Here is an 18,241-nt window from a genome sequence, read left to right on the forward strand (position 1 = left end):
GCAGCCAACAGTGAAGAGGGTAGAGGGTTTTGGCATAGTTCAGAGGTCTAGTACAGTTGGTATGATTTATTACTTTTACAGGTCTTGCATGCAACACAAAGTAACATATGAAGGGTGGGGACACGATCACAGTATGTGCAATTTTATTATACATGTGTATTGTAAAAATTGTAAATGCTATGGCTGTATCCCTTCCCCCTGCCGTTCAGATGTTACTTGCTGTCATATGACCTATTCCACTACCGCCTCTGTGCTGGTGGACATCCCATCGTGTATATAGCCAGGCTGGCTCCAGTTGAATCATGTGCAGACTTAATGAGTTGGCACAAAGCAACTTTCAGGATCAGGACCTTGCCATATAACCTTCTTCCTGTCTGTGTGTGTGTGTATAGAATACCAAATGCCTGATATTGGAATAAAAGGTGCAAAGTGTTGTTGCATCTCAAAGATTTTTGAATGACATTGATATAACTGACTACTGAGAAGGTTAGTAGTGGCTATCTATTGTCATCTAGATCTGATGGCTGTAGAGACTGAATCCTTGAAGTGTTTGGCGAATATTAAATTTGATCCAACTTGAATTCAATATTTTTCACAGCTGCTGTTCAGAATTGTCACTATTGGTTTTATTATTTTATTTATCCCTTTTTAAAAAGTTTTTATAAATTCTCTGCTGAGAGTTCCCTATCATGGAATGTACAGTATATAGTGCATTGGTTAGCTTGTTTCTGACTTCCTTTTTTTGTTTTTGAACTATTGCATAATTGTTGTGATTGATTGTCCTAGGAAACAGTACAGCATATAAATCAAAACATAGGAAATGTATTTTGAAACATATGAAAGTGCTTATAATGGAATATATTTGTAATGCATTTTCAATGCTTAAAACATGTAAAGGACAATGTTTTAAAATATTAATAACTGTAGGAGCTTAGTACGTTGGTACAATTCTATCAGGATGGCTCATAGTAAATGGTGAGTAGGAGAAGGAGAGAGAAATACAACACCAGAATCTTCCCAGGATGAATTGTATTTGAATAATTATACATAGCACTTATGTGCCTTATGAGCCGAATCCTCAGATAGTGTAAGTCAGTGTAGCTCTGTTGAAGGCATCTGATGGTTTCCGTGCTCAAAGCAACTTTGCTGGTATTGGCCCAAGTATGACTTTTCAAAAATGATGCTAAAATTTCATTTTGGGTATCACTGCAATGTCTCAGGGAGGGTTAGTGCTTTATTTTTAATACCATACAGTGTCAAGCATATAGCTGGTATATTAAACAGATGAGATTTTATAGATAGCTGATTTCTATAGGCACTAATTGAAAATAAAATCTACGAAAACTAAGCAGATTGCATCTTTTGACAGCAGCGACAATCCATTTGAGCCTTGTCTGAATGTATTTAGTGTCAGGAATGAAGGATGATGATCTGTCACTCATGCCTGCCAGAGAAAGAGAAGAGAAAGTATAGTGAAAGCTGCAGAAAGAGTGAAAGATTTCTGGTAATGGAATAAAAAAATAAAAAGGAAGATTATGTGAATAAATTTGAATCTTTATGCAGCTGAAAAGCCATTGAAATAGTGTGTTGTGAGACTGAAATATCAAGCAAAATGGTTGGCTTGTAAAGGCTGCCTTTCCACCTAATTTCAGGGTAATTAAGAAAACAGTATTCTGAAAAAAATAATATTTCTACGAATTAGTCTTGTCCATTATTATGACTGGTTTTCTTCTCTATACTACCAGGAATATGCTAATCTAAGGAAATTAAGAACTTTTCTTAAACAAGCAATCAGACAGACAGACAGACAGACAGATATAGATGGGTCCTCTTATAACATTTGTGTTCCGTAATAGCTACTGTCTGACACAGCACATCTTAGAACAAAACAATTTTGCAACCTAAGTCTTCTCCCTGGAAAATATTTTGAGATGAAGTTGTTGATAGGTTATTCACAGGTGGCATAACTGGCAGTCAAACAACACATTCTTTCTCAGTGAGAGTCCTGATTCCAGCTAGCAAAATTGGGATTTGTGGTTGTCATGTCAATTCAAAAAAAAAAACACCCCCCAAAAAAACAAAAACACTGCACATTTTTGCTAGTCTGCCATTTCAGTAGTTGCATCTTGAGAACTTAACCCTTTGAAGTCAGAGATTTCATTCAGCAAAACAAATGCAATAAAACTTCAGAGCTGCTTCAGGTTGGACTTTACCACGCATACTCACTTGGAGGTTCATATTCACAAATTAAATGTTCTCAGGGAATAGTCATTTTAATCTCTTTTGCTCAGCCAGATGTTAAAATTCTGCAATTCTTGGCTTCTTATTTCTTTGTTCAAGGAAGTTCTGATGCGGGCTTCTCTCAGTCTGCTTATGTATGTCAGGCCCAGTCTTGGGCACACTGAAGTTTGAAAACTAGCATTACATATCCCTGCTCATGATAGTAATCATAAGTACGTGGTTTAAGACATAGAAGCTGTTTGGTCTGCGGATGGATAGCTTGTCTTGCGAAGAACTCTCAGGCTGATAGTTTCCAAACTGGATGCCGTGGATAGGAATCTAAATCCAGATTTACTCATGTCATCAGAGGTGCTGTATACACCCATGACTTCTATAAACATAAATGCAGTTGAAGATGTTCGGGAGCTCTGGATAGCCTGGTGACCACAGGTGTTACATTTAGATTAACCTAACCAGAGTTAGGTTGATCTAAATGCCCATTCATGCAAGCATGCAGAGGGCTTAAATCGCCCCAAAAATGGTGTGCTGTGAGTCAGTTTACCTAAGTAGGTGCACTAACTTAGATTTGAGATCAGGTTAACTCGATCTGAGAAGAGGTTAAACCAATCTTGCGAATGCCTGATACCTTTGCAGTGTAGCCCCAGAGCTGGGAAAGCCCTGCTATTTGCCCCAGCCCTGGGGCTGTGCTGTTCCCTCCCCTTCCAACCTTCCCTCCCCAATTCTGTCTGCCCCCTCTGCACCCCAGGTTACTTGCACTGGTTTCCCTGCATGGCTCCCAGCTGCATGCAGTGCTCCTGGAATATGTTTAGTTGGTTTAAAGTAAACCTCATTAACATAAACTGGGTGTGGCAAATGTCTGTATGTACCCTACATGCCTGAATTAAGTATCAAAGCTACATGCATTTTTTTAAAATGTTTGTTGATATATCTTGGTCTTTTTTTTTAGGCAGGCATGATTAATCGCATGCACCTTCCTTTTGTAGGGCATATTCATTTCATGTAAGTGCAGATGGCCAGATGCAGCCTGTACCTTTCCCTCCTGATGCCCTCATTGGTCCAGGAATCCCTCGACACGCTCGCCAAATCAATACTCTGAATCATGGAGAAGTAGTATGTGCAGTTACCATCAGCAACCCGACTAGACATGTGTACACTGGTGGGAAGGGATGTGTCAAAGTTTGGGATATCAGCCACCCTGGAAACAAGAGCCCTGTCTCTCAGCTGGACTGCCTGGTAAGTGAAGACCTATAGATGATGATGAACTATGAACAGAATGATAGTGAGTAAAAGAAAGCAGCTGGTGTAGGACTGACTTGATATCGTTAAGATATAGACTATAGTGATTGTTCAGGGACTGTCATCAGTACTGAAGTTGAGCTGATATAAATTGCTAAGCATCACTGAAATGGTTTTATTGTTTCTTCCATAACTAAGTTGTCCAGCTTGAGGTATGTGGGTGTTGTACTTCAAGAATCTTCTACAATAAAATCTTTTTAAATGTTTTTCAAGTCTATATTTGCCTTTGTGTGTATAATGTCCTGTCTGTACGTGACACTTTAAAAGTCTCCCTCAGTTGCTGTTAAGTTTCAGGAAATGTATTTGCATGAGGTAACAAGATGTGCTATTGTTAGCTTTTCTTTTGTGTCGTTTACCACTTCTTGATGACGTGTTGTACGTGCTGCTTCCAGTTGTATGTGCTGCTAAAATCAAAGCTGCGAAATGCTGGAAATAAAGAAAACTGCTGAAATATCTTCCTGATCTGATCACTGCTTGATAGTAGTAGCAGCAGGTCCCTGGAGCAGAGGAGAGACATGCCAAGAAATTTGTACTCACCAACACGGAGTTAAACTGAAATAAACCAAGTATTAAAATATAACTTTCCTTACAAGCTGTCGCATGCAGAAACATTGACTTGTTTGGGGTTGGATGCAGGTCTTTGCATTTTGATGCTAATTAAGATTAAATATCTCTCACTACTGAATTTTGCAGATCAAGTTTAAGTACTTCCCTAATGTCATGTAATTTTCTGGCATTAATACACTTTATCATTGTCATAAGTATAAATGGCTCATTAAAACCAGGAGGGAATACAATACTTTTATGGATTTCTGCTCTCATGTTAATGCTGTTTTCCTTTCCTCATGAGTAATCTCTTGATGGCTTCTGTCTCCACAGAACAGAGATAACTACATCCGTTCCTGCAGATTACTCCCAGACGGCCGCACCCTGATAGTTGGTGGGGAAGCCAGCACGTTATCCATTTGGGACTTGGCAGCTCCAACTCCACGTATAAAAGCAGAGCTGACATCCTCTGCCCCAGCCTGCTACGCTCTAGCTATCAGCCCTGATTCCAAAGTCTGCTTCTCCTGCTGTAGCGATGGGAACATTGCAGTGTGGGACCTGCACAACCAGACTTTAGTCAGGTAGGTCAACAGAACTGGATTGACAGGTTGGGAAGAATTAATTAGGCATAGCCTTTCCTCCCCCATCTCTACCTCCCCACACCTTAGATTTTTAAATAAACTTGTATCTTAATCATGTCAGCCTAACTTTTTTCTGTATCGTTGTTAGGCAGCCTGAATAGTTAGTGAGTAATAAAATTGTAACTGTGTAGGCTTTGAGGAGTTTATAATTCCAGACTTGAAAGTTACATTCTAGTGTTTCTAGATTGGGGCCTGCTGCATACTTCCAATAAATCAGCTGGTATCAAGATTCCCCTAGGTCTTTTCTTTTCTTGTTTCCCCCACCCCCAGAAATGGAATTGTTTGAATCTTTTTTTTGTATTTGTATTTATTTCAGATGCATATTCTGCCCTTTCCAAAAAGGCTCAGAGCAGATTAAAAAAAATGAGTGAAAAACAGAGTATGTTGTGTTCACACTCAGAGCATCCAATCTGTGTTAAGCATGTGTGACTTAAGTAAAAGGGAGCCTAAATCACCGTGTTCAGATCTGGTTTGTTTGGGGATGGATTTTCAGAATGTTGATTACTTATCAACAGTGAAACGCATTTTAAGAACTAGTAGTATAGGTCTACAGTCTACAATAATATAATCTAACACGGCATGTAAATGTGAGCTTTTAGCAGTTGTAAGGGGCCTTCAGATTCTTCTTAAACCAGTTTATTTAGAATCATTTGCTAAAACCTCCAAGAGATATAATCCCACTCAGTTAAGGCCAAAGATCCACCACCAATCTGAAATTTGTGACCTAATTAAAAAAAAAAAATAGCATCCAACCGATTAACCTGATTATTTGATGTATTCAGCATGCAATTAATTTGGTAGTCTCAGAAGTGTTAGAAGTCCGTCTTCTAAAATATGCTATTGCTGCCCTTAATATCGTGAGTTATTATAAAAAAACAAACTGAACAAGAAAGAGACATGATCTACACAGAAAATGAACACTGATCCCTTCTGAGTATTTGGAGCAAAACTGATTCTTTCTAACATGACTAGGTGTTTTCTTTTTGACATTTTTAGGCAATTCCAGGGCCACACAGATGGAGCCAGCTGTATTGACATTTCTAATGATGGCACCAAACTCTGGACGGGAGGTTTGGACAATACAGTCAGATCCTGGGACCTCAGAGAAGGGAGACAGCTACAACAGCATGACTTCACATCACAGGTTTGCTCTTGAAAACTTCGACGTGTTATAGAAATCTGTAGTGGTTTTTATAAAAAAGAGCATGTTTTTGTTTTAAAAAAATAAGACTTGAAGGATTGCTCCAAAAGAATTTTTCACTTGGTCTCTAGCACTATTTCAATATGGCAGCTGGCAACATATCTCTGGGTTGTTATTCTGTTTGACAGATTAATATTTTTTTCCACAAGAACATCAGACAATCTTATTTATAAAGGAGACTTGCTAGACTCAAGTATGCTGATGTACAATCTGTATCATTTCTTGTAGCTCTTTGTTCAAAGAGATCTTACAAAAATATTTCTAAGGCTGTTGGATGGGCTAGGATATTAACTTGTATAGCTAAATGGAGTTTTGTGTACATGAACTAATTTATCTGGATTACTATAGTAATTGAATTAGCATCTTTTAACAACTGTCATAGGAAACCAAAATGTTGCTCACGTTTTTGAACAGTGCTGACAATGTGTTAGGAATCAGCTTTGAACATTTCAAGCCCCTCCCTTAATTATTGAAGCCTGTGCTGTGTTTAATTCCAGATCTTCTCACTGGGCTATTGTCCAACTGGTGAATGGTTGGCAGTAGGAATGGAGAACAGTAACGTTGAAGTTCTGCATGTTACTAAACCAGACAAGTATCAGCTACATCTTCATGAGAGCTGTGTGTTATCGCTCAAATTTGCTCACTGTGGTAAGCAACAGCTTCTCTGCCAGCATTTTCTCTCTCTTGACAAATCTCTTTTGAATAAATACAGTGGAAATTTAAAACCAGATGTTCAATTTAAGTATTAAAATTAAACTTATTTTTCCCTTGTGTGAATGCTTTTTGTTACAAAATACTTACATTGTAGCTAAAACAAAACAAAACCATAGTCTAATCAGATGAAACTTTTGGTTGTTCCGATACATTTTTTGTTAACATGAAAATTAATCATTTTCTCTGATTAATCTGTTTTGGGGTGTATTTTGATTGCAGGCAAATGGTTTGTAAGCACTGGAAAAGATAATCTTCTTAATGCCTGGAGAACACCTTATGGAGCCAGTATATTCCAGGTAATAATCTCCTAAAAGCTGTTTTCCACACGATAGTGCAATCGTGGTACATTTTTTTCAAGATCTGTCATTTGATTTAGAGGTTTTTTAAATGGGAATTCTTGGCTAATTATTTTGTTTCTTTTAAGACTGTCCCTTATGATAAGGGTACAAAAAATTTGGTCCTCAATACCATTTTAATAATTTCATTGTCATAGTAAAGTGGCCCGTGACTTGAAGGTATATTTCAAGTAACCTTGAAATCTTTGTGTCTGTTTCCTTCCCTGCAGCCCCTCCACCCGCCCTCCACTTCCTTTGTGTGTCTTGCCATGGGCAGTATGATGCGGCATACATACGACATGATTAAATTAGTATTCACTGAATGTTCTATATCCTGTTAAAAATGGTGAAAGCTATAGTCAGCATGACAGTCACATGAGCAATTTTTCCAAGCTTGCTTCTTTAATTTGCCATTCCATTTTTTTTCTTTCTTAAAGTAGCTTTTGATGACTGCTATAGATAAAGCAGCATTAAGATGTCAAAACATGTATTAATATTAAAAAGTTATTAAATGACACAGGCAAATGCTTGAACTGAAGAGCTGACCCTTATATAAGACTTCTATAGAATGTAATTGGAAGCGGTAACCTTGCTGTAATTTTTAAACCATCACACAGATATTAACTATCTTCATCTCTAATGGAATTTAATGATTTCCCCTTCAGAAAAATAAATTTGTCCAGTCCTTAAGAAACCAATGTTTGATTCAGAATAAGACCTCTCCAACTCTTCAGAATCTCACTTTTAGTGAAAATCATTGAAGAGATCAAACTCCAAAAATGCATATGGCTTTCTGGATGCTTCACACTCGCATTCTGGTTTTGGGTACAGCACAGAAACGGCCCTAGTAGTTCCAAAAGATGAGCTCCATATGGTGGCAGAAAGAAGCTGTATCTCAATGCTTTTGATGCAGTTTACTATGAGATACTACTGCACCCCCGCCCCCCCCATTTGAAACAGGTAGCAGAACTACAATAGTCTTTGGGATCTCAGATTAACCTCATATGCCACAAAACTGTCTAGTACCTTCAGAAAGAGGTTAGAGCAGTGGTCACCAACCAGCTAATTTGATCAACCGGTAGCTCCCCCCCAAAACACTGGGCAGTGCAGGCGGTGCACCTCAGGAGGGCATGGAAGCGTGTGCCCCTGGATCTGCATGCCAGCTGGGCCGGCTGCCGCTGCGGAGTGGGGCCAGGGTGCGCCAGGCAGTACTGAGAGGAGGGCTTTGCGGAGAGCTGCAGGCACCTGAAAACTTGCCGTAGTCCCTCTCCCAGTGCTGCCATGAAGAGCATAGCACTGTCTTCCAGCCCCGGCCTTCTGCCCCCAGCCCCCCGCACAGATTCCAGGGGGAGGGGGAAGGCAGTGCTGTCCTCTTCACGGTGGTCTGGGCTGCACTTTGCTGCAGCTGGGCTGGGTAGTGGTAGAGCTGGGAGCGGGGGCTATGGTGAATTTTTGCGTGCCTGCAGCCCCCCACTTAGCCCACCTCCTGGCGCACCCCAGCATGCAGCAGCAGCCAGGCCAGCCAGCATACAGATTCAGAGGCATGCACCCCCCTGTGCCCTCCCAGGGTATGTGCTCACCCTGCCGTGGCCCCCAGATGAGCCACTTGTGACTCTATCCCATACCCTAGCTGTGCAGGGCCTGCCCCTGCCTCAGCCCCACTTCCTCCCTCCCTGCTGTTTGCGGGGGGCAGATCGAGGCCCCAGCAGTGAGGGAGGAAGAGGGGCTAGGGCTGGGGCCTCTATCTGCTCCCCCCACAGCCCTTTCCCCTCCCCCCGCCCCTTCCCTCACAAACCTACCTGCTGGGGGGGCACGCCCCCAAATAATTTTTTCTACCTCTGCCTCAATCTGCCCCCCACTTCCCTCCACACAGACTAACCTGCTAGGCGGTGGGAGGTTGGGGGTGGCACACAGTAGATCTTGGGTTGCTTTTAAATGCCAAAGGTGATCTACTTAAAAAGGTTGGAAACCACTAGGTTAGAGTCTCAGGACAATCAGTCTCTTGGGTGAACAGCAGAGGGCTCAAAATGAATGTGGGCAAAACCAAATTTGTTTTCATCAGAAGAGACAGTGCTTTGAAGAACTAGCTTGGATTTGGGTTCCCAGTCATCACTGAAAGCATCTACCCCCATCTGTCAAAGCTGTGCAAAGCCTTGGATTCATCAGTATGCCAAATTGCTCAAAAAAGATGAAAAGTGTAAATGCCTTGGGGCATCTACAGTTACTATCAAACTCTGCCCCCTTCCTCCTAAATGAAGGTATGGGCACTCTGGAATCATTCACAGATTCCCGAGTGGATACTTACTATACATGTTACTGAATATGGTCACAATCCAGAGACCTATACAGGACGCAGCTGTCAATTTCCATGATGGCACAGTGAAAACAAGCACAGTCACCTTTATTGAAAATGAATTATTTGGGACAAGGTTCAAAATAGGGTTTGAGTCCTTTTAACCATCTAGATTCAGCTAATTCCTAGCGCTGGAGGTGCCTCCATTGCTTAACTGTAGCTTTTTGCTTCTGTATTCCCAGAATTGTCCTAGTCTGAGCATCTTGGTGCTTATTTCCTGTGTAAATGTAATTGAAGGTTAGAAACTAGATGTCCTTATATCTACATCCCTTAAGGGCTGCAGGCCAGGCACTGAGGGGAACATACACTCCCCAACCACCTAGGCAGGCTGATGTGCTCCTGTGCTACAGTAGGTAGCATTGGCACCTAACTCTTGTTACAGTTTCTACAATGAGGGCCAGGCCCCAAAGTCGGAAACAGTTCTAGACCTAATACTAACACATGACTAGGTTCAAGAGGTATCTGTTGGTGATCTACTCTGGAAAGTGATTGTAATTTAATTGCTTTCAAAGTTTTAGTGGGAGGGAGCAAGCCAAAAAATTTCACGATGAAAATACTCAACTTTAGAAAGGGAAATTACACAAAAAATGAGGATTTTAGGAACAAGTTAAAAGGAGTAGTCAGAACTGCAAAGGGCTTGCAGGCAGCTTGGAAGCTCTTTAAAATAACTATGTTAGGGGCTCAGGAAAAGTAATAACACAAATCAAAAGGGATACCAAGTGGTTGAATGAAACCCCTGCATGGTTTAATTGCAGTTAAGGAGACCATTCAAGGCAAAAAGATATCTTTTAAGAAGTGGAAGACTTGCCAAAATGAGGAAAATGGGAAAGCTCACAAATTCTGGCAGGTCAAATGTAAAAGAAGAAGCAACCAAAAAAGAATTTGAGAACCGTATAGCAAAAGATGCTAAAGTTAATCTTAAAACCTTTAAAAAATGTATCGGAAGCAGGAAGCCAGCAAAAGAATTGGTGGGACCGTTAGTTGACCATGTTGTAAAAGGTACACTCAGGGTTGATAAAGCCATAGAAGAGAAGCTAAATAAATTAGTTTTTTACTAAAGAAAATACTGAAGAAATTCCAGTGCCTGATCAGTCCTTCCTGGTAAATGGCTCTGAAAAGTTGGACCACGTTGAAGTGACAACAGAAGTTTTAGAATAGATTGATAAATTAAATGCTAGTAAGTCACCAGGACCAGATGGCATTCATGTAAAAGTTCTGAAGGAACTCAAAGATGAAATTGCAGAACTGTTGGCAGTAGACCGTAACCTGTTGTTACAAATGGCCTCAGGCCAGAACACTTGTGTGCTGCCAACATAATGCCCATCTTTCAAAAGGGCTTCAGAGGTGATCCTGGGAACTACAGACCAGTGAATTTCACTTTCCTCCCTGGCAAGTTGATAGAATCTGTAATGAAGAATAAGTTCAGCAATTACATGGACAAATGTGATCATCTGGGGAGGAGTCAGCATGGTTTTTGTAAAGGGAAATCCTGCCTCACCAATCTGGTGGAGTTCTTTGAGGGTGTTAACAAGCATGTGGACAAGGGGGATCCAGTTCACATAAGCTTTTTGGAGTCCAAATATATTTTGAGAGGTTCCCTCATCAAAGGCTTTTAAAAAAAACCATGTTGCCACAGGATTGGAGGGAAAGTTTTTTTGTGGATTGAGACTTGGTTAAAAGATAGGAAGCAAAGGGAAGGATAAATGGTCACTTTTCAGGATGGAGGGAGGTCAAAAGTGGTGTTATTCAGAGATCTGTGCTAGGCCCACTTTTGTTCAGCTTTTTCATTAATGATCTGGAAATGGGAGCGCACTCTGAAATTTCAACTCGGTAGATGCTTCCAGATTATCTGTGTAATCAAATTTTAGGCTGACAGAGTGGAGCTGTAGAAAGATCTCGCTAAGTTAAGTTAGTGGGCAAAAAATGGCAGATAAGCTTCAGTGTTGACAAGTGCAGAGTGCAGTGCACCTGGGAAAAATAATCTCAACTAAATGTACAAATACTCAGTTCTGAAGTAGGTGTTAAAACTCAGGAAAGAGATCTTGGAGTTTTTGTGGATAGTTCTCTAAAAATGTTAGTTCAATGTGCAGAGGCGACCAAAAAAAAAACAGCCAGTAAAAAGCTGGGCATCGTTAAGAAGGGAATAGAAATAGAATACAAAACGGAGAGTACCATTATGCTATTATACAAATCCTTGGTGCATCCATATCTTGAATGCTATGTACAGTTCTGGTCTCTGCATCTCAAAAAGCATATAGTAGAATTGGAAAGATATAGAGAAGGGAGAGTTGTTATTCACCAAGTCCCAGAGTACTAGAGCTACAAGGCACCCACTGAAATTAGCAGGAGACAGGATTAAAATTAACAAGAGAAAGTACTTCTTTATGCAATGCATAGTTAACTTGTGGAATGCATTGCAACAGGAGAGGGTAGAGGCAGATAGCATAGTCAGGTTCAAAAAGGGACTATATAAATTCATGCATGATAGATCTATTAATATCTGTTGAACAAAACTGTTGGCAATGTTTCCTCTGGCATATCTAAACCAATAAAAGTAGATGCCAGGAAAGACGATGAATAGGGGATAGATCACTCTAGATATATCTGGTTCAGTGTTCTCCCTCTAGACACATTATTGGGCTAGATGGACTACTTGTCTATCTTGGATCCATTTTTTGCATCCAGGTCCCTTACTGGACCTAGCTCTTTTCCTGCTTTTTCAAAGTTTTCTATAGTCAGCAGTCAGCTTCATTAATAAACTCTGCCTTTTGGGACAGTGCAGCTTGTCTGGGTGTGAGAAAGCTGGAGGTAGAATATTCTTATCTGAGAGTATCCAAATCCAGAATGAGCTTCCAGAGGTCAGCTTAATCCCTGTGAGCCCAACCACTATTAAAATATGGCACAAGACCAACTAACTGTTTCTACCAAACCTAGTGATGAGAGCAGAAAACATATTCCCCCACAAAGTCTCCTTAATGAGGGACAGGGAAAGAGCAGAAAAGTACATGAAATCCACTAGGGACCATTTCGTGCAGGTTTAATGTGCTTAGGAAGGCCTTGGCTGCTACAGCATTAGCCACTATGGAAAATGCTGATGTATTTATGTACGATATATATTTTTGATAGAGGAAACTCTCCTAGGATTTACACCAAGGAATAATTATAATTTGAAAAGAATGCAAATTTCCTCCTATAAATTTACAAGATAAACATCATATCATAATAGATTTCTCTAGATATAGATACAGAAATACAGCATAGAGGAAGCTGCTATTTGTTGTATCCTCTGCTTATCCATTGAATCTTCTTACATTTAAGTGCTTATGCCATTCAAAACACTAGTATTTGTTCCTCTTTTCACTTGTTTTTGACATTGAAAATTCCTCAGTGAAGAAATTGTCTGTCTCCTTTTCTATTTGGAAAGTGCTAACAGATGATATGGGAGAAATAGTTATTATTGTTCTCTAAGGTCTAGGACCAGGTACAGAAATTCAAAAAGCCCAAGAATTGATCTAAGTTGCACTGTTTTCTGTAAGTGGTATAGTTTAGATCAGTAGCGAACAAAACACATATTTGCCCTTTGGTGGGTGGGCCAACCTTTATCCTGGGTTCCACCATTTCTCAACCAGTCTGTGTGCACTGAACTTCTGTTCTGTTATGGGTATAGACCAGTTTCTCAACACTTATAACAGTAAAAGTGTAATGTCTGTAACTGGTTTAAGGTCTTTAGAATTATTCCTATGGAATTTAAATTTCTGCACAACTCTCTGTAAAGGCAGGAAAAGACCACACTCTTTTTTTTTAAAAGAGGTTTACTTTGGTTTGTTTTAAAACACCCAGATCCTGGTTGAGATTAAAAACATTAATTATGCTCATTGCTTATAAATAGTGTGTATGGAGTTAGTTGTTCTTGTTTTACAGGTTGTCTTCAGCTCTGATACTCAATAAAACGTTCACTTCCTTTCGTGTTCATTTGTATGTTACCCTAAATACTACAAGTGAAGGAAGTTTGGAGAATTATTTTTGTAACTTCATCTGTCAGCCCTTCATCTCTGAGTTGAGTCAGTCAGTTTTGATATTTGATAAGCACTGCCATGCACTCCCCCTCAGTCAGTAAACTCTTTCTCTCCTGATTAATATTTTAGGCTGGTGCCTTTTTCTATTCATTCAGTGTACTAACACAGAAAAATACTTAATTTATTGATGCTCATAGTATTTTTCTTTCTTTTTTCTTCCCATAGTCCAAAGAGTCCTCATCTGTGCTTAGCTGTGATATCTCTGTGGATGACAAATACATTGTCACTGGCTCTGGGGACAAGAAGGCAACAGTCTACGAAGTTATTTATTAAAGACAAATCTGAATGCAAAAAGGACTCCTCCTCATAGCACTTTGCTGTATATTCCTTTTTTTCCCCCCTGCCCAAACTGAGGACCATCACAGTTATGGAGTTTATTTTTTCCTCTCCTAATTTGCAATTCAATTGTGAATGCTCATTAAGAACTTGTAATACCAAATCTTCAGATATCTACTTGGAAGAAGATGGAATAAGCATACTTAACAGTGAACTGAATCTTTAATTATGTATTATAGCTGTAATATATTTATTTTTGTTTAAAGAAGGCTTTCTAACAATGAACTGACTAAATAAAGCTGTCTGGCCCTGTCTTGGTTTGAAAGGTGCGTTGTGTATATTGTGCTTTTGCTGGTGGATTGAAGGGATTGGGGAGAAAAGTCCAAAATTAAAAGTTGCAGTAAATAGACCACTAATTTATAAAAAGAAAAGTTAACTAATCAAGCATTGCTCTCAGTTGAGGCTGCTAAGTGCTTCTGTAATGTAGATGATAATTGTTATGGGAGGAAGCTGTTTAACTATTTTAGGCAGTCTTGGGAATCTAAAATCGTAATTACAAACCTATAACCAATGATTTACATGTAAGTTTGTAGTTCATCTAAAATGAAAAATTGTAAGGAATAATACATCAAAATAGGATTTGTATTAGTGTATCTAATAATCTGTCATTGGATTTGTTTTCAGTGCTTTTTCTTTTGCTCTTAGACTACTTCAGTGTCAACCCAGGTATTTTTTTAATATTATATCTCTTTGTTATATTGTAGAGAGAAGTACAATAACTTGCCTCAAACAATCACCTTTATCCCTTCTGGATGCTTTGGCCACATTTCTTTGAAAAGGGAGATGTGTGTCTTTGGGCAATTTAGCAGTTACAAGAGATTATGGGAAATATTTGATATATTCATTGGAAACCGCACAGAAATAAGAATGGATTCCTACGCATGTACAAACTACAAAAGCAAGGACCTCAGAGGTAGGATTTACAAGAGCACTCATTCTGAAGTACAGAAAAGAATGGATTTTCACTTGAGAGAAGGACTTGCTTTATTTGCCACAAGTTCTATCCACGGCTTAGTTGGATGTCCCTGAAATGGATGCAGGCTGAGCCATCATGCCAGAGACGTTGTGTTATCTTTTTATGTTGTTGTTGTTGCTGTTAAACTATGATCTGTGATTTTTTTTTTTTTTGAATGCTTTAAAAAAAATCTTTAAGTCTGTGGATCTGCTGATGTACAGTGCCTTTGCTGCTATGGATCAAAATCAAAAGAACTGTGTAGATAAATCTTACTGTATAAGTAGAAAATTACTTAATTTGATACTAGAAATGGATTGATGCTGCAAGTTAAAATGGACTGTTCATTGAAGTTCCAAATGTGGTAGCAAAAAATGGTGTCTTAAGTGCTTAGTGTTTGATGTCATTAACAGTTTCGTAATACTCTACAGTGTAGAAAGATTTTGATACTAAACTGTGTCATTGTACATAGTTCTAATGCATTGTATTGACCCACCAGTACTTCTATAATGGTAGATTATTGTTTGTGCATTCAGACTTTTAAGCATTAAACATAAGTAACTTCTAAGATGTATTATATTTTCTATTTTTTCCCCTTTTTGGATTGGCTAACCTCAGTAGTTGAACAGCTTGGTGTAAAACATTATAGGCAATAGAAAGAGTTTTTAAGTTACACAACATACACCCATGGGTGTTTTGGAAAACAGCAGTCTGTTTTTCAGAGCACGCTATTCATCAGAGTACCTAAAGGTATTTTAATGCAACGATTCTCATACTTAAATGCGGTTTTTGCCTCTCGTTGATCAGAGGGGAGGCTCGGGGCCTATGGCAATCAGCCGCAGGGTTTGCAAAAAGGCAAATCCTATGCTTTTCTACAGAAAACGAATTTCAAGGATCTCTGCTGATGTCCTGTCAAGCTTGGGGTGCCCAAGACCTCTTCTCTTTGTTGGAATGACTTGTGTTTGATTGCTAATGTACCCACAAGGGAAATGGGAAATGATGTTGGTTTAGAATTTAGCACATAGGCTCTATCCTGAAGGAACTGATTCAAAGTTCATCGACATCAATGGAAAGAGTTCCATTGACTTCAGTGGACTTTGAGCCTACGAACTCAATCCAACACCTGCTTTGGTCAACAGAAAGACTATTGTTGCTTTCTGGGTATATGTTTATGAATAGCTATTGGAAATCATTGCTTTACTAGATTAAAATGGCACTTTACCACCCTAAATCAGTGACTAGTATTGTAAATGATTTCATAATGCTTATTGGTAGAAAAGAGTGGAGGGGGATATACTAACTTTTCTTTTCACAGCAACTGATTGCTTCTGGATTACAGTGAAGATTTCACAAAATGTCTTCCATGCTGATGTAACTTTTTTTGCTCATGTGTACAATATCTCTGAAAGGAGTTTCTCATCTATCTTAGTACGTCAAGGCTTCACAGAGGTAAACATATATTGTAAACATTTTGTTACTTGTTGTTCATATCTGAAAGGATATAATTTATCTGCTATTAATTTTGATAGTTCCCTATTATTGTCGAAGATGTCCAGAAATTTGAAAGATTGGTACATATTCCACTTATTTTAAGAGAAGGAGAAATTATTTGCTCAACGTCCATAACAGCATGTCATATTATTGTATGTTGAAGCACACGAGGCCATTTCAAATGCCAAAAATAAAACCTTTCATTCTTTAAAACAAAATTCCATACATTGCATGTATTTCCATCAAAGATTATTTTAATTGTATAGTAATATATTTTAAAATAATGACACCTGCCTACATATTGCTGTTTATGCTGATAGTCTTTGAATATTTCAGTAAATCAAATACCAAACATCCTGATTCCCTCCCCCGCAGTTTTTAGAGAAAGTGAAAAGTTGCTGAGTTATAGATACTTACCTAAAAATAAAAAGCTAGTAAGTTCACATGCATTTTTTGGTTTTTCTATCGGAGCGAAGTCATTCTTTTCTTTTGCAAGGATATTTTGTTGCTAGCGTCACCCCAGAGTTGTTTTGAATTTTTCAAGTTCAGCATTTTACATTTGTTTCCTTCTGTTTGTTTTCTTCCATGTTAAAACTCCTGTTAGTTATTTGATACGTTAAGAAAATCTTCAGTATTTTTTTATAATTTCTGGGCATTATAACTGTGTTTAGGAGACACTGTTTTCTAAAAACATGACAATATGTGAAATTGTTTCTTTTGTTTGCCCTAAGCACAAAAATGTGTTTAATTTTTGTCTTTTTTTTTCCTGTTCTTCTAAGTTATTCAAGAGTTAGAAAAGAATGTTTTCACCAGCTATCGTTTTCTATACTAAGCTTTTTTCTTTTTCTGGAATGGCATTGCTGTACACTGTGCCCATGGACCATATATATAATTCCTTCTCATCTCATAAATTTTAGCAGACATGATGCTTCAGATAAATGTGTATCCTTATCTAACTGCAATGTCGTATACACAATCATAGGATAGATCTGTGGCTGGTACAAATGAGCAGTTTCATTAGAGCCAATGAAGTTACAGTGATCTACTCATCTGAGATCTAACCCATTATGTGTTGCATAATACAATTCAGTAAATCTAACTGCTTTGTCCTATGCTTTACTAATCTTATCCCTTTTTGTAATTTTCCCACCATTTATTTGAATGTGTGACCCAATGTTGTGTTTATTTGAAGGTACAATTTCTAAAACATGTATAATTATTTGTGTTTTAAAAAACTGAAATCCAAAAACCTGTTAAATGAATAAGGCTGAAATATATTACATGTACAGAAGTCAGGTGCAACCATTCTTCATTCTCATTTAATCTGATGCATATTTAAGCCATTAACAATACTACTAAATGCAAGGATAATAAAGCATGTTTAAGGGCTCCCAGTTATGGTTTCTGTGAGAAATGTCACTTTGAATTTTCCAACTTGTGTATATTGAAATTCTCATCCCAAAAACTGCCCTAATGTAAGATTTGTGGGAGGCATGATTGTATTTAATATTAAGACCGCTAACAAGAATTGCCACAGTGGCCAAGATGCTATGGAAATCAGGTAATAAGGGGACTGAGCTGTGACAGCTGATAGTGCCACATATTTTAAAGAGAACCCCCTTCACATGCCCAGCAAGAGATACAGCCTGAAGTAGTGTGCTGTGGAAGATCATCTTTGACAAGCTCTTAAATAATGTACCTGCACCGTCTGTTTTTGAACCAAGAGTTACTGAACATAACCCTTGAGATTTCACGTTTCTTCCGGTATTTGGAGTACAGCATTTCCACCTCACAGCAAGAAATTTTTTATGTCAAAACCAATAAATGTTCTTACTCTTACCAAATGATTTTCTGTCCTGGTTACAAGAAAACAGTATTATAGTGCCTTTCTTTATTATTAAAAGAGGCGTAGTCTGACATTTACAACATGTCCATAAACCTGCTGTTGAGTACAAAGAAGCACTTCTGTGGGTCACTTGGACTCTCTTGGATCTATTCTAAAATGTTGTTGTAAATGCATCTTTTCTGGTTTTGCTGTAATCCTATGATATTCTGTCAG

The 18,241-nt window shown here is 38.6% G+C and overlaps 1 protein-coding gene across 6 annotated transcripts in view; it reads left to right on the plus strand.

Annotated features, from left to right (window-relative positions):
- Positions 1 to 15,259, plus strand: part of LOC102571630 (transducin-like enhancer protein 4) — a 136,688-nt gene extending 121,429 nt beyond the window's left edge. For all 6 annotated transcript variants that reach the window (XM_019478134.2, XM_019478135.2, XM_014608742.3 and 3 more), the window contains 7 exons: positions 3,225 to 3,474; positions 4,417 to 4,664; positions 5,721 to 5,868; positions 6,423 to 6,573; positions 6,859 to 6,935; positions 13,569 to 14,005; positions 14,444 to 15,259. In XM_019478134.2, coding sequence (XP_019333679.1) covers positions 3,225 to 3,474; positions 4,417 to 4,664; positions 5,721 to 5,868; positions 6,423 to 6,573; positions 6,859 to 6,935; positions 13,569 to 13,676 — 982 coding nt within the window. In that variant the 3' untranslated portion in view covers positions 13,677 to 14,005; positions 14,444 to 15,259. The remainder of the gene's footprint in view (positions 1 to 3,224; positions 3,475 to 4,416; positions 4,665 to 5,720; positions 5,869 to 6,422; positions 6,574 to 6,858; positions 6,936 to 13,568; positions 14,006 to 14,443) is intronic.
- Positions 15,260 to 18,241: the final 2,982 nt, after the last annotated feature.

This window comes from Alligator mississippiensis, chromosome 3 (assembly GCF_030867095.1).
Source record: "Alligator mississippiensis isolate rAllMis1 chromosome 3, rAllMis1, whole genome shotgun sequence".
NCBI lineage: Eukaryota > Metazoa > Chordata > Crocodylia > Alligatoridae > Alligator > Alligator mississippiensis.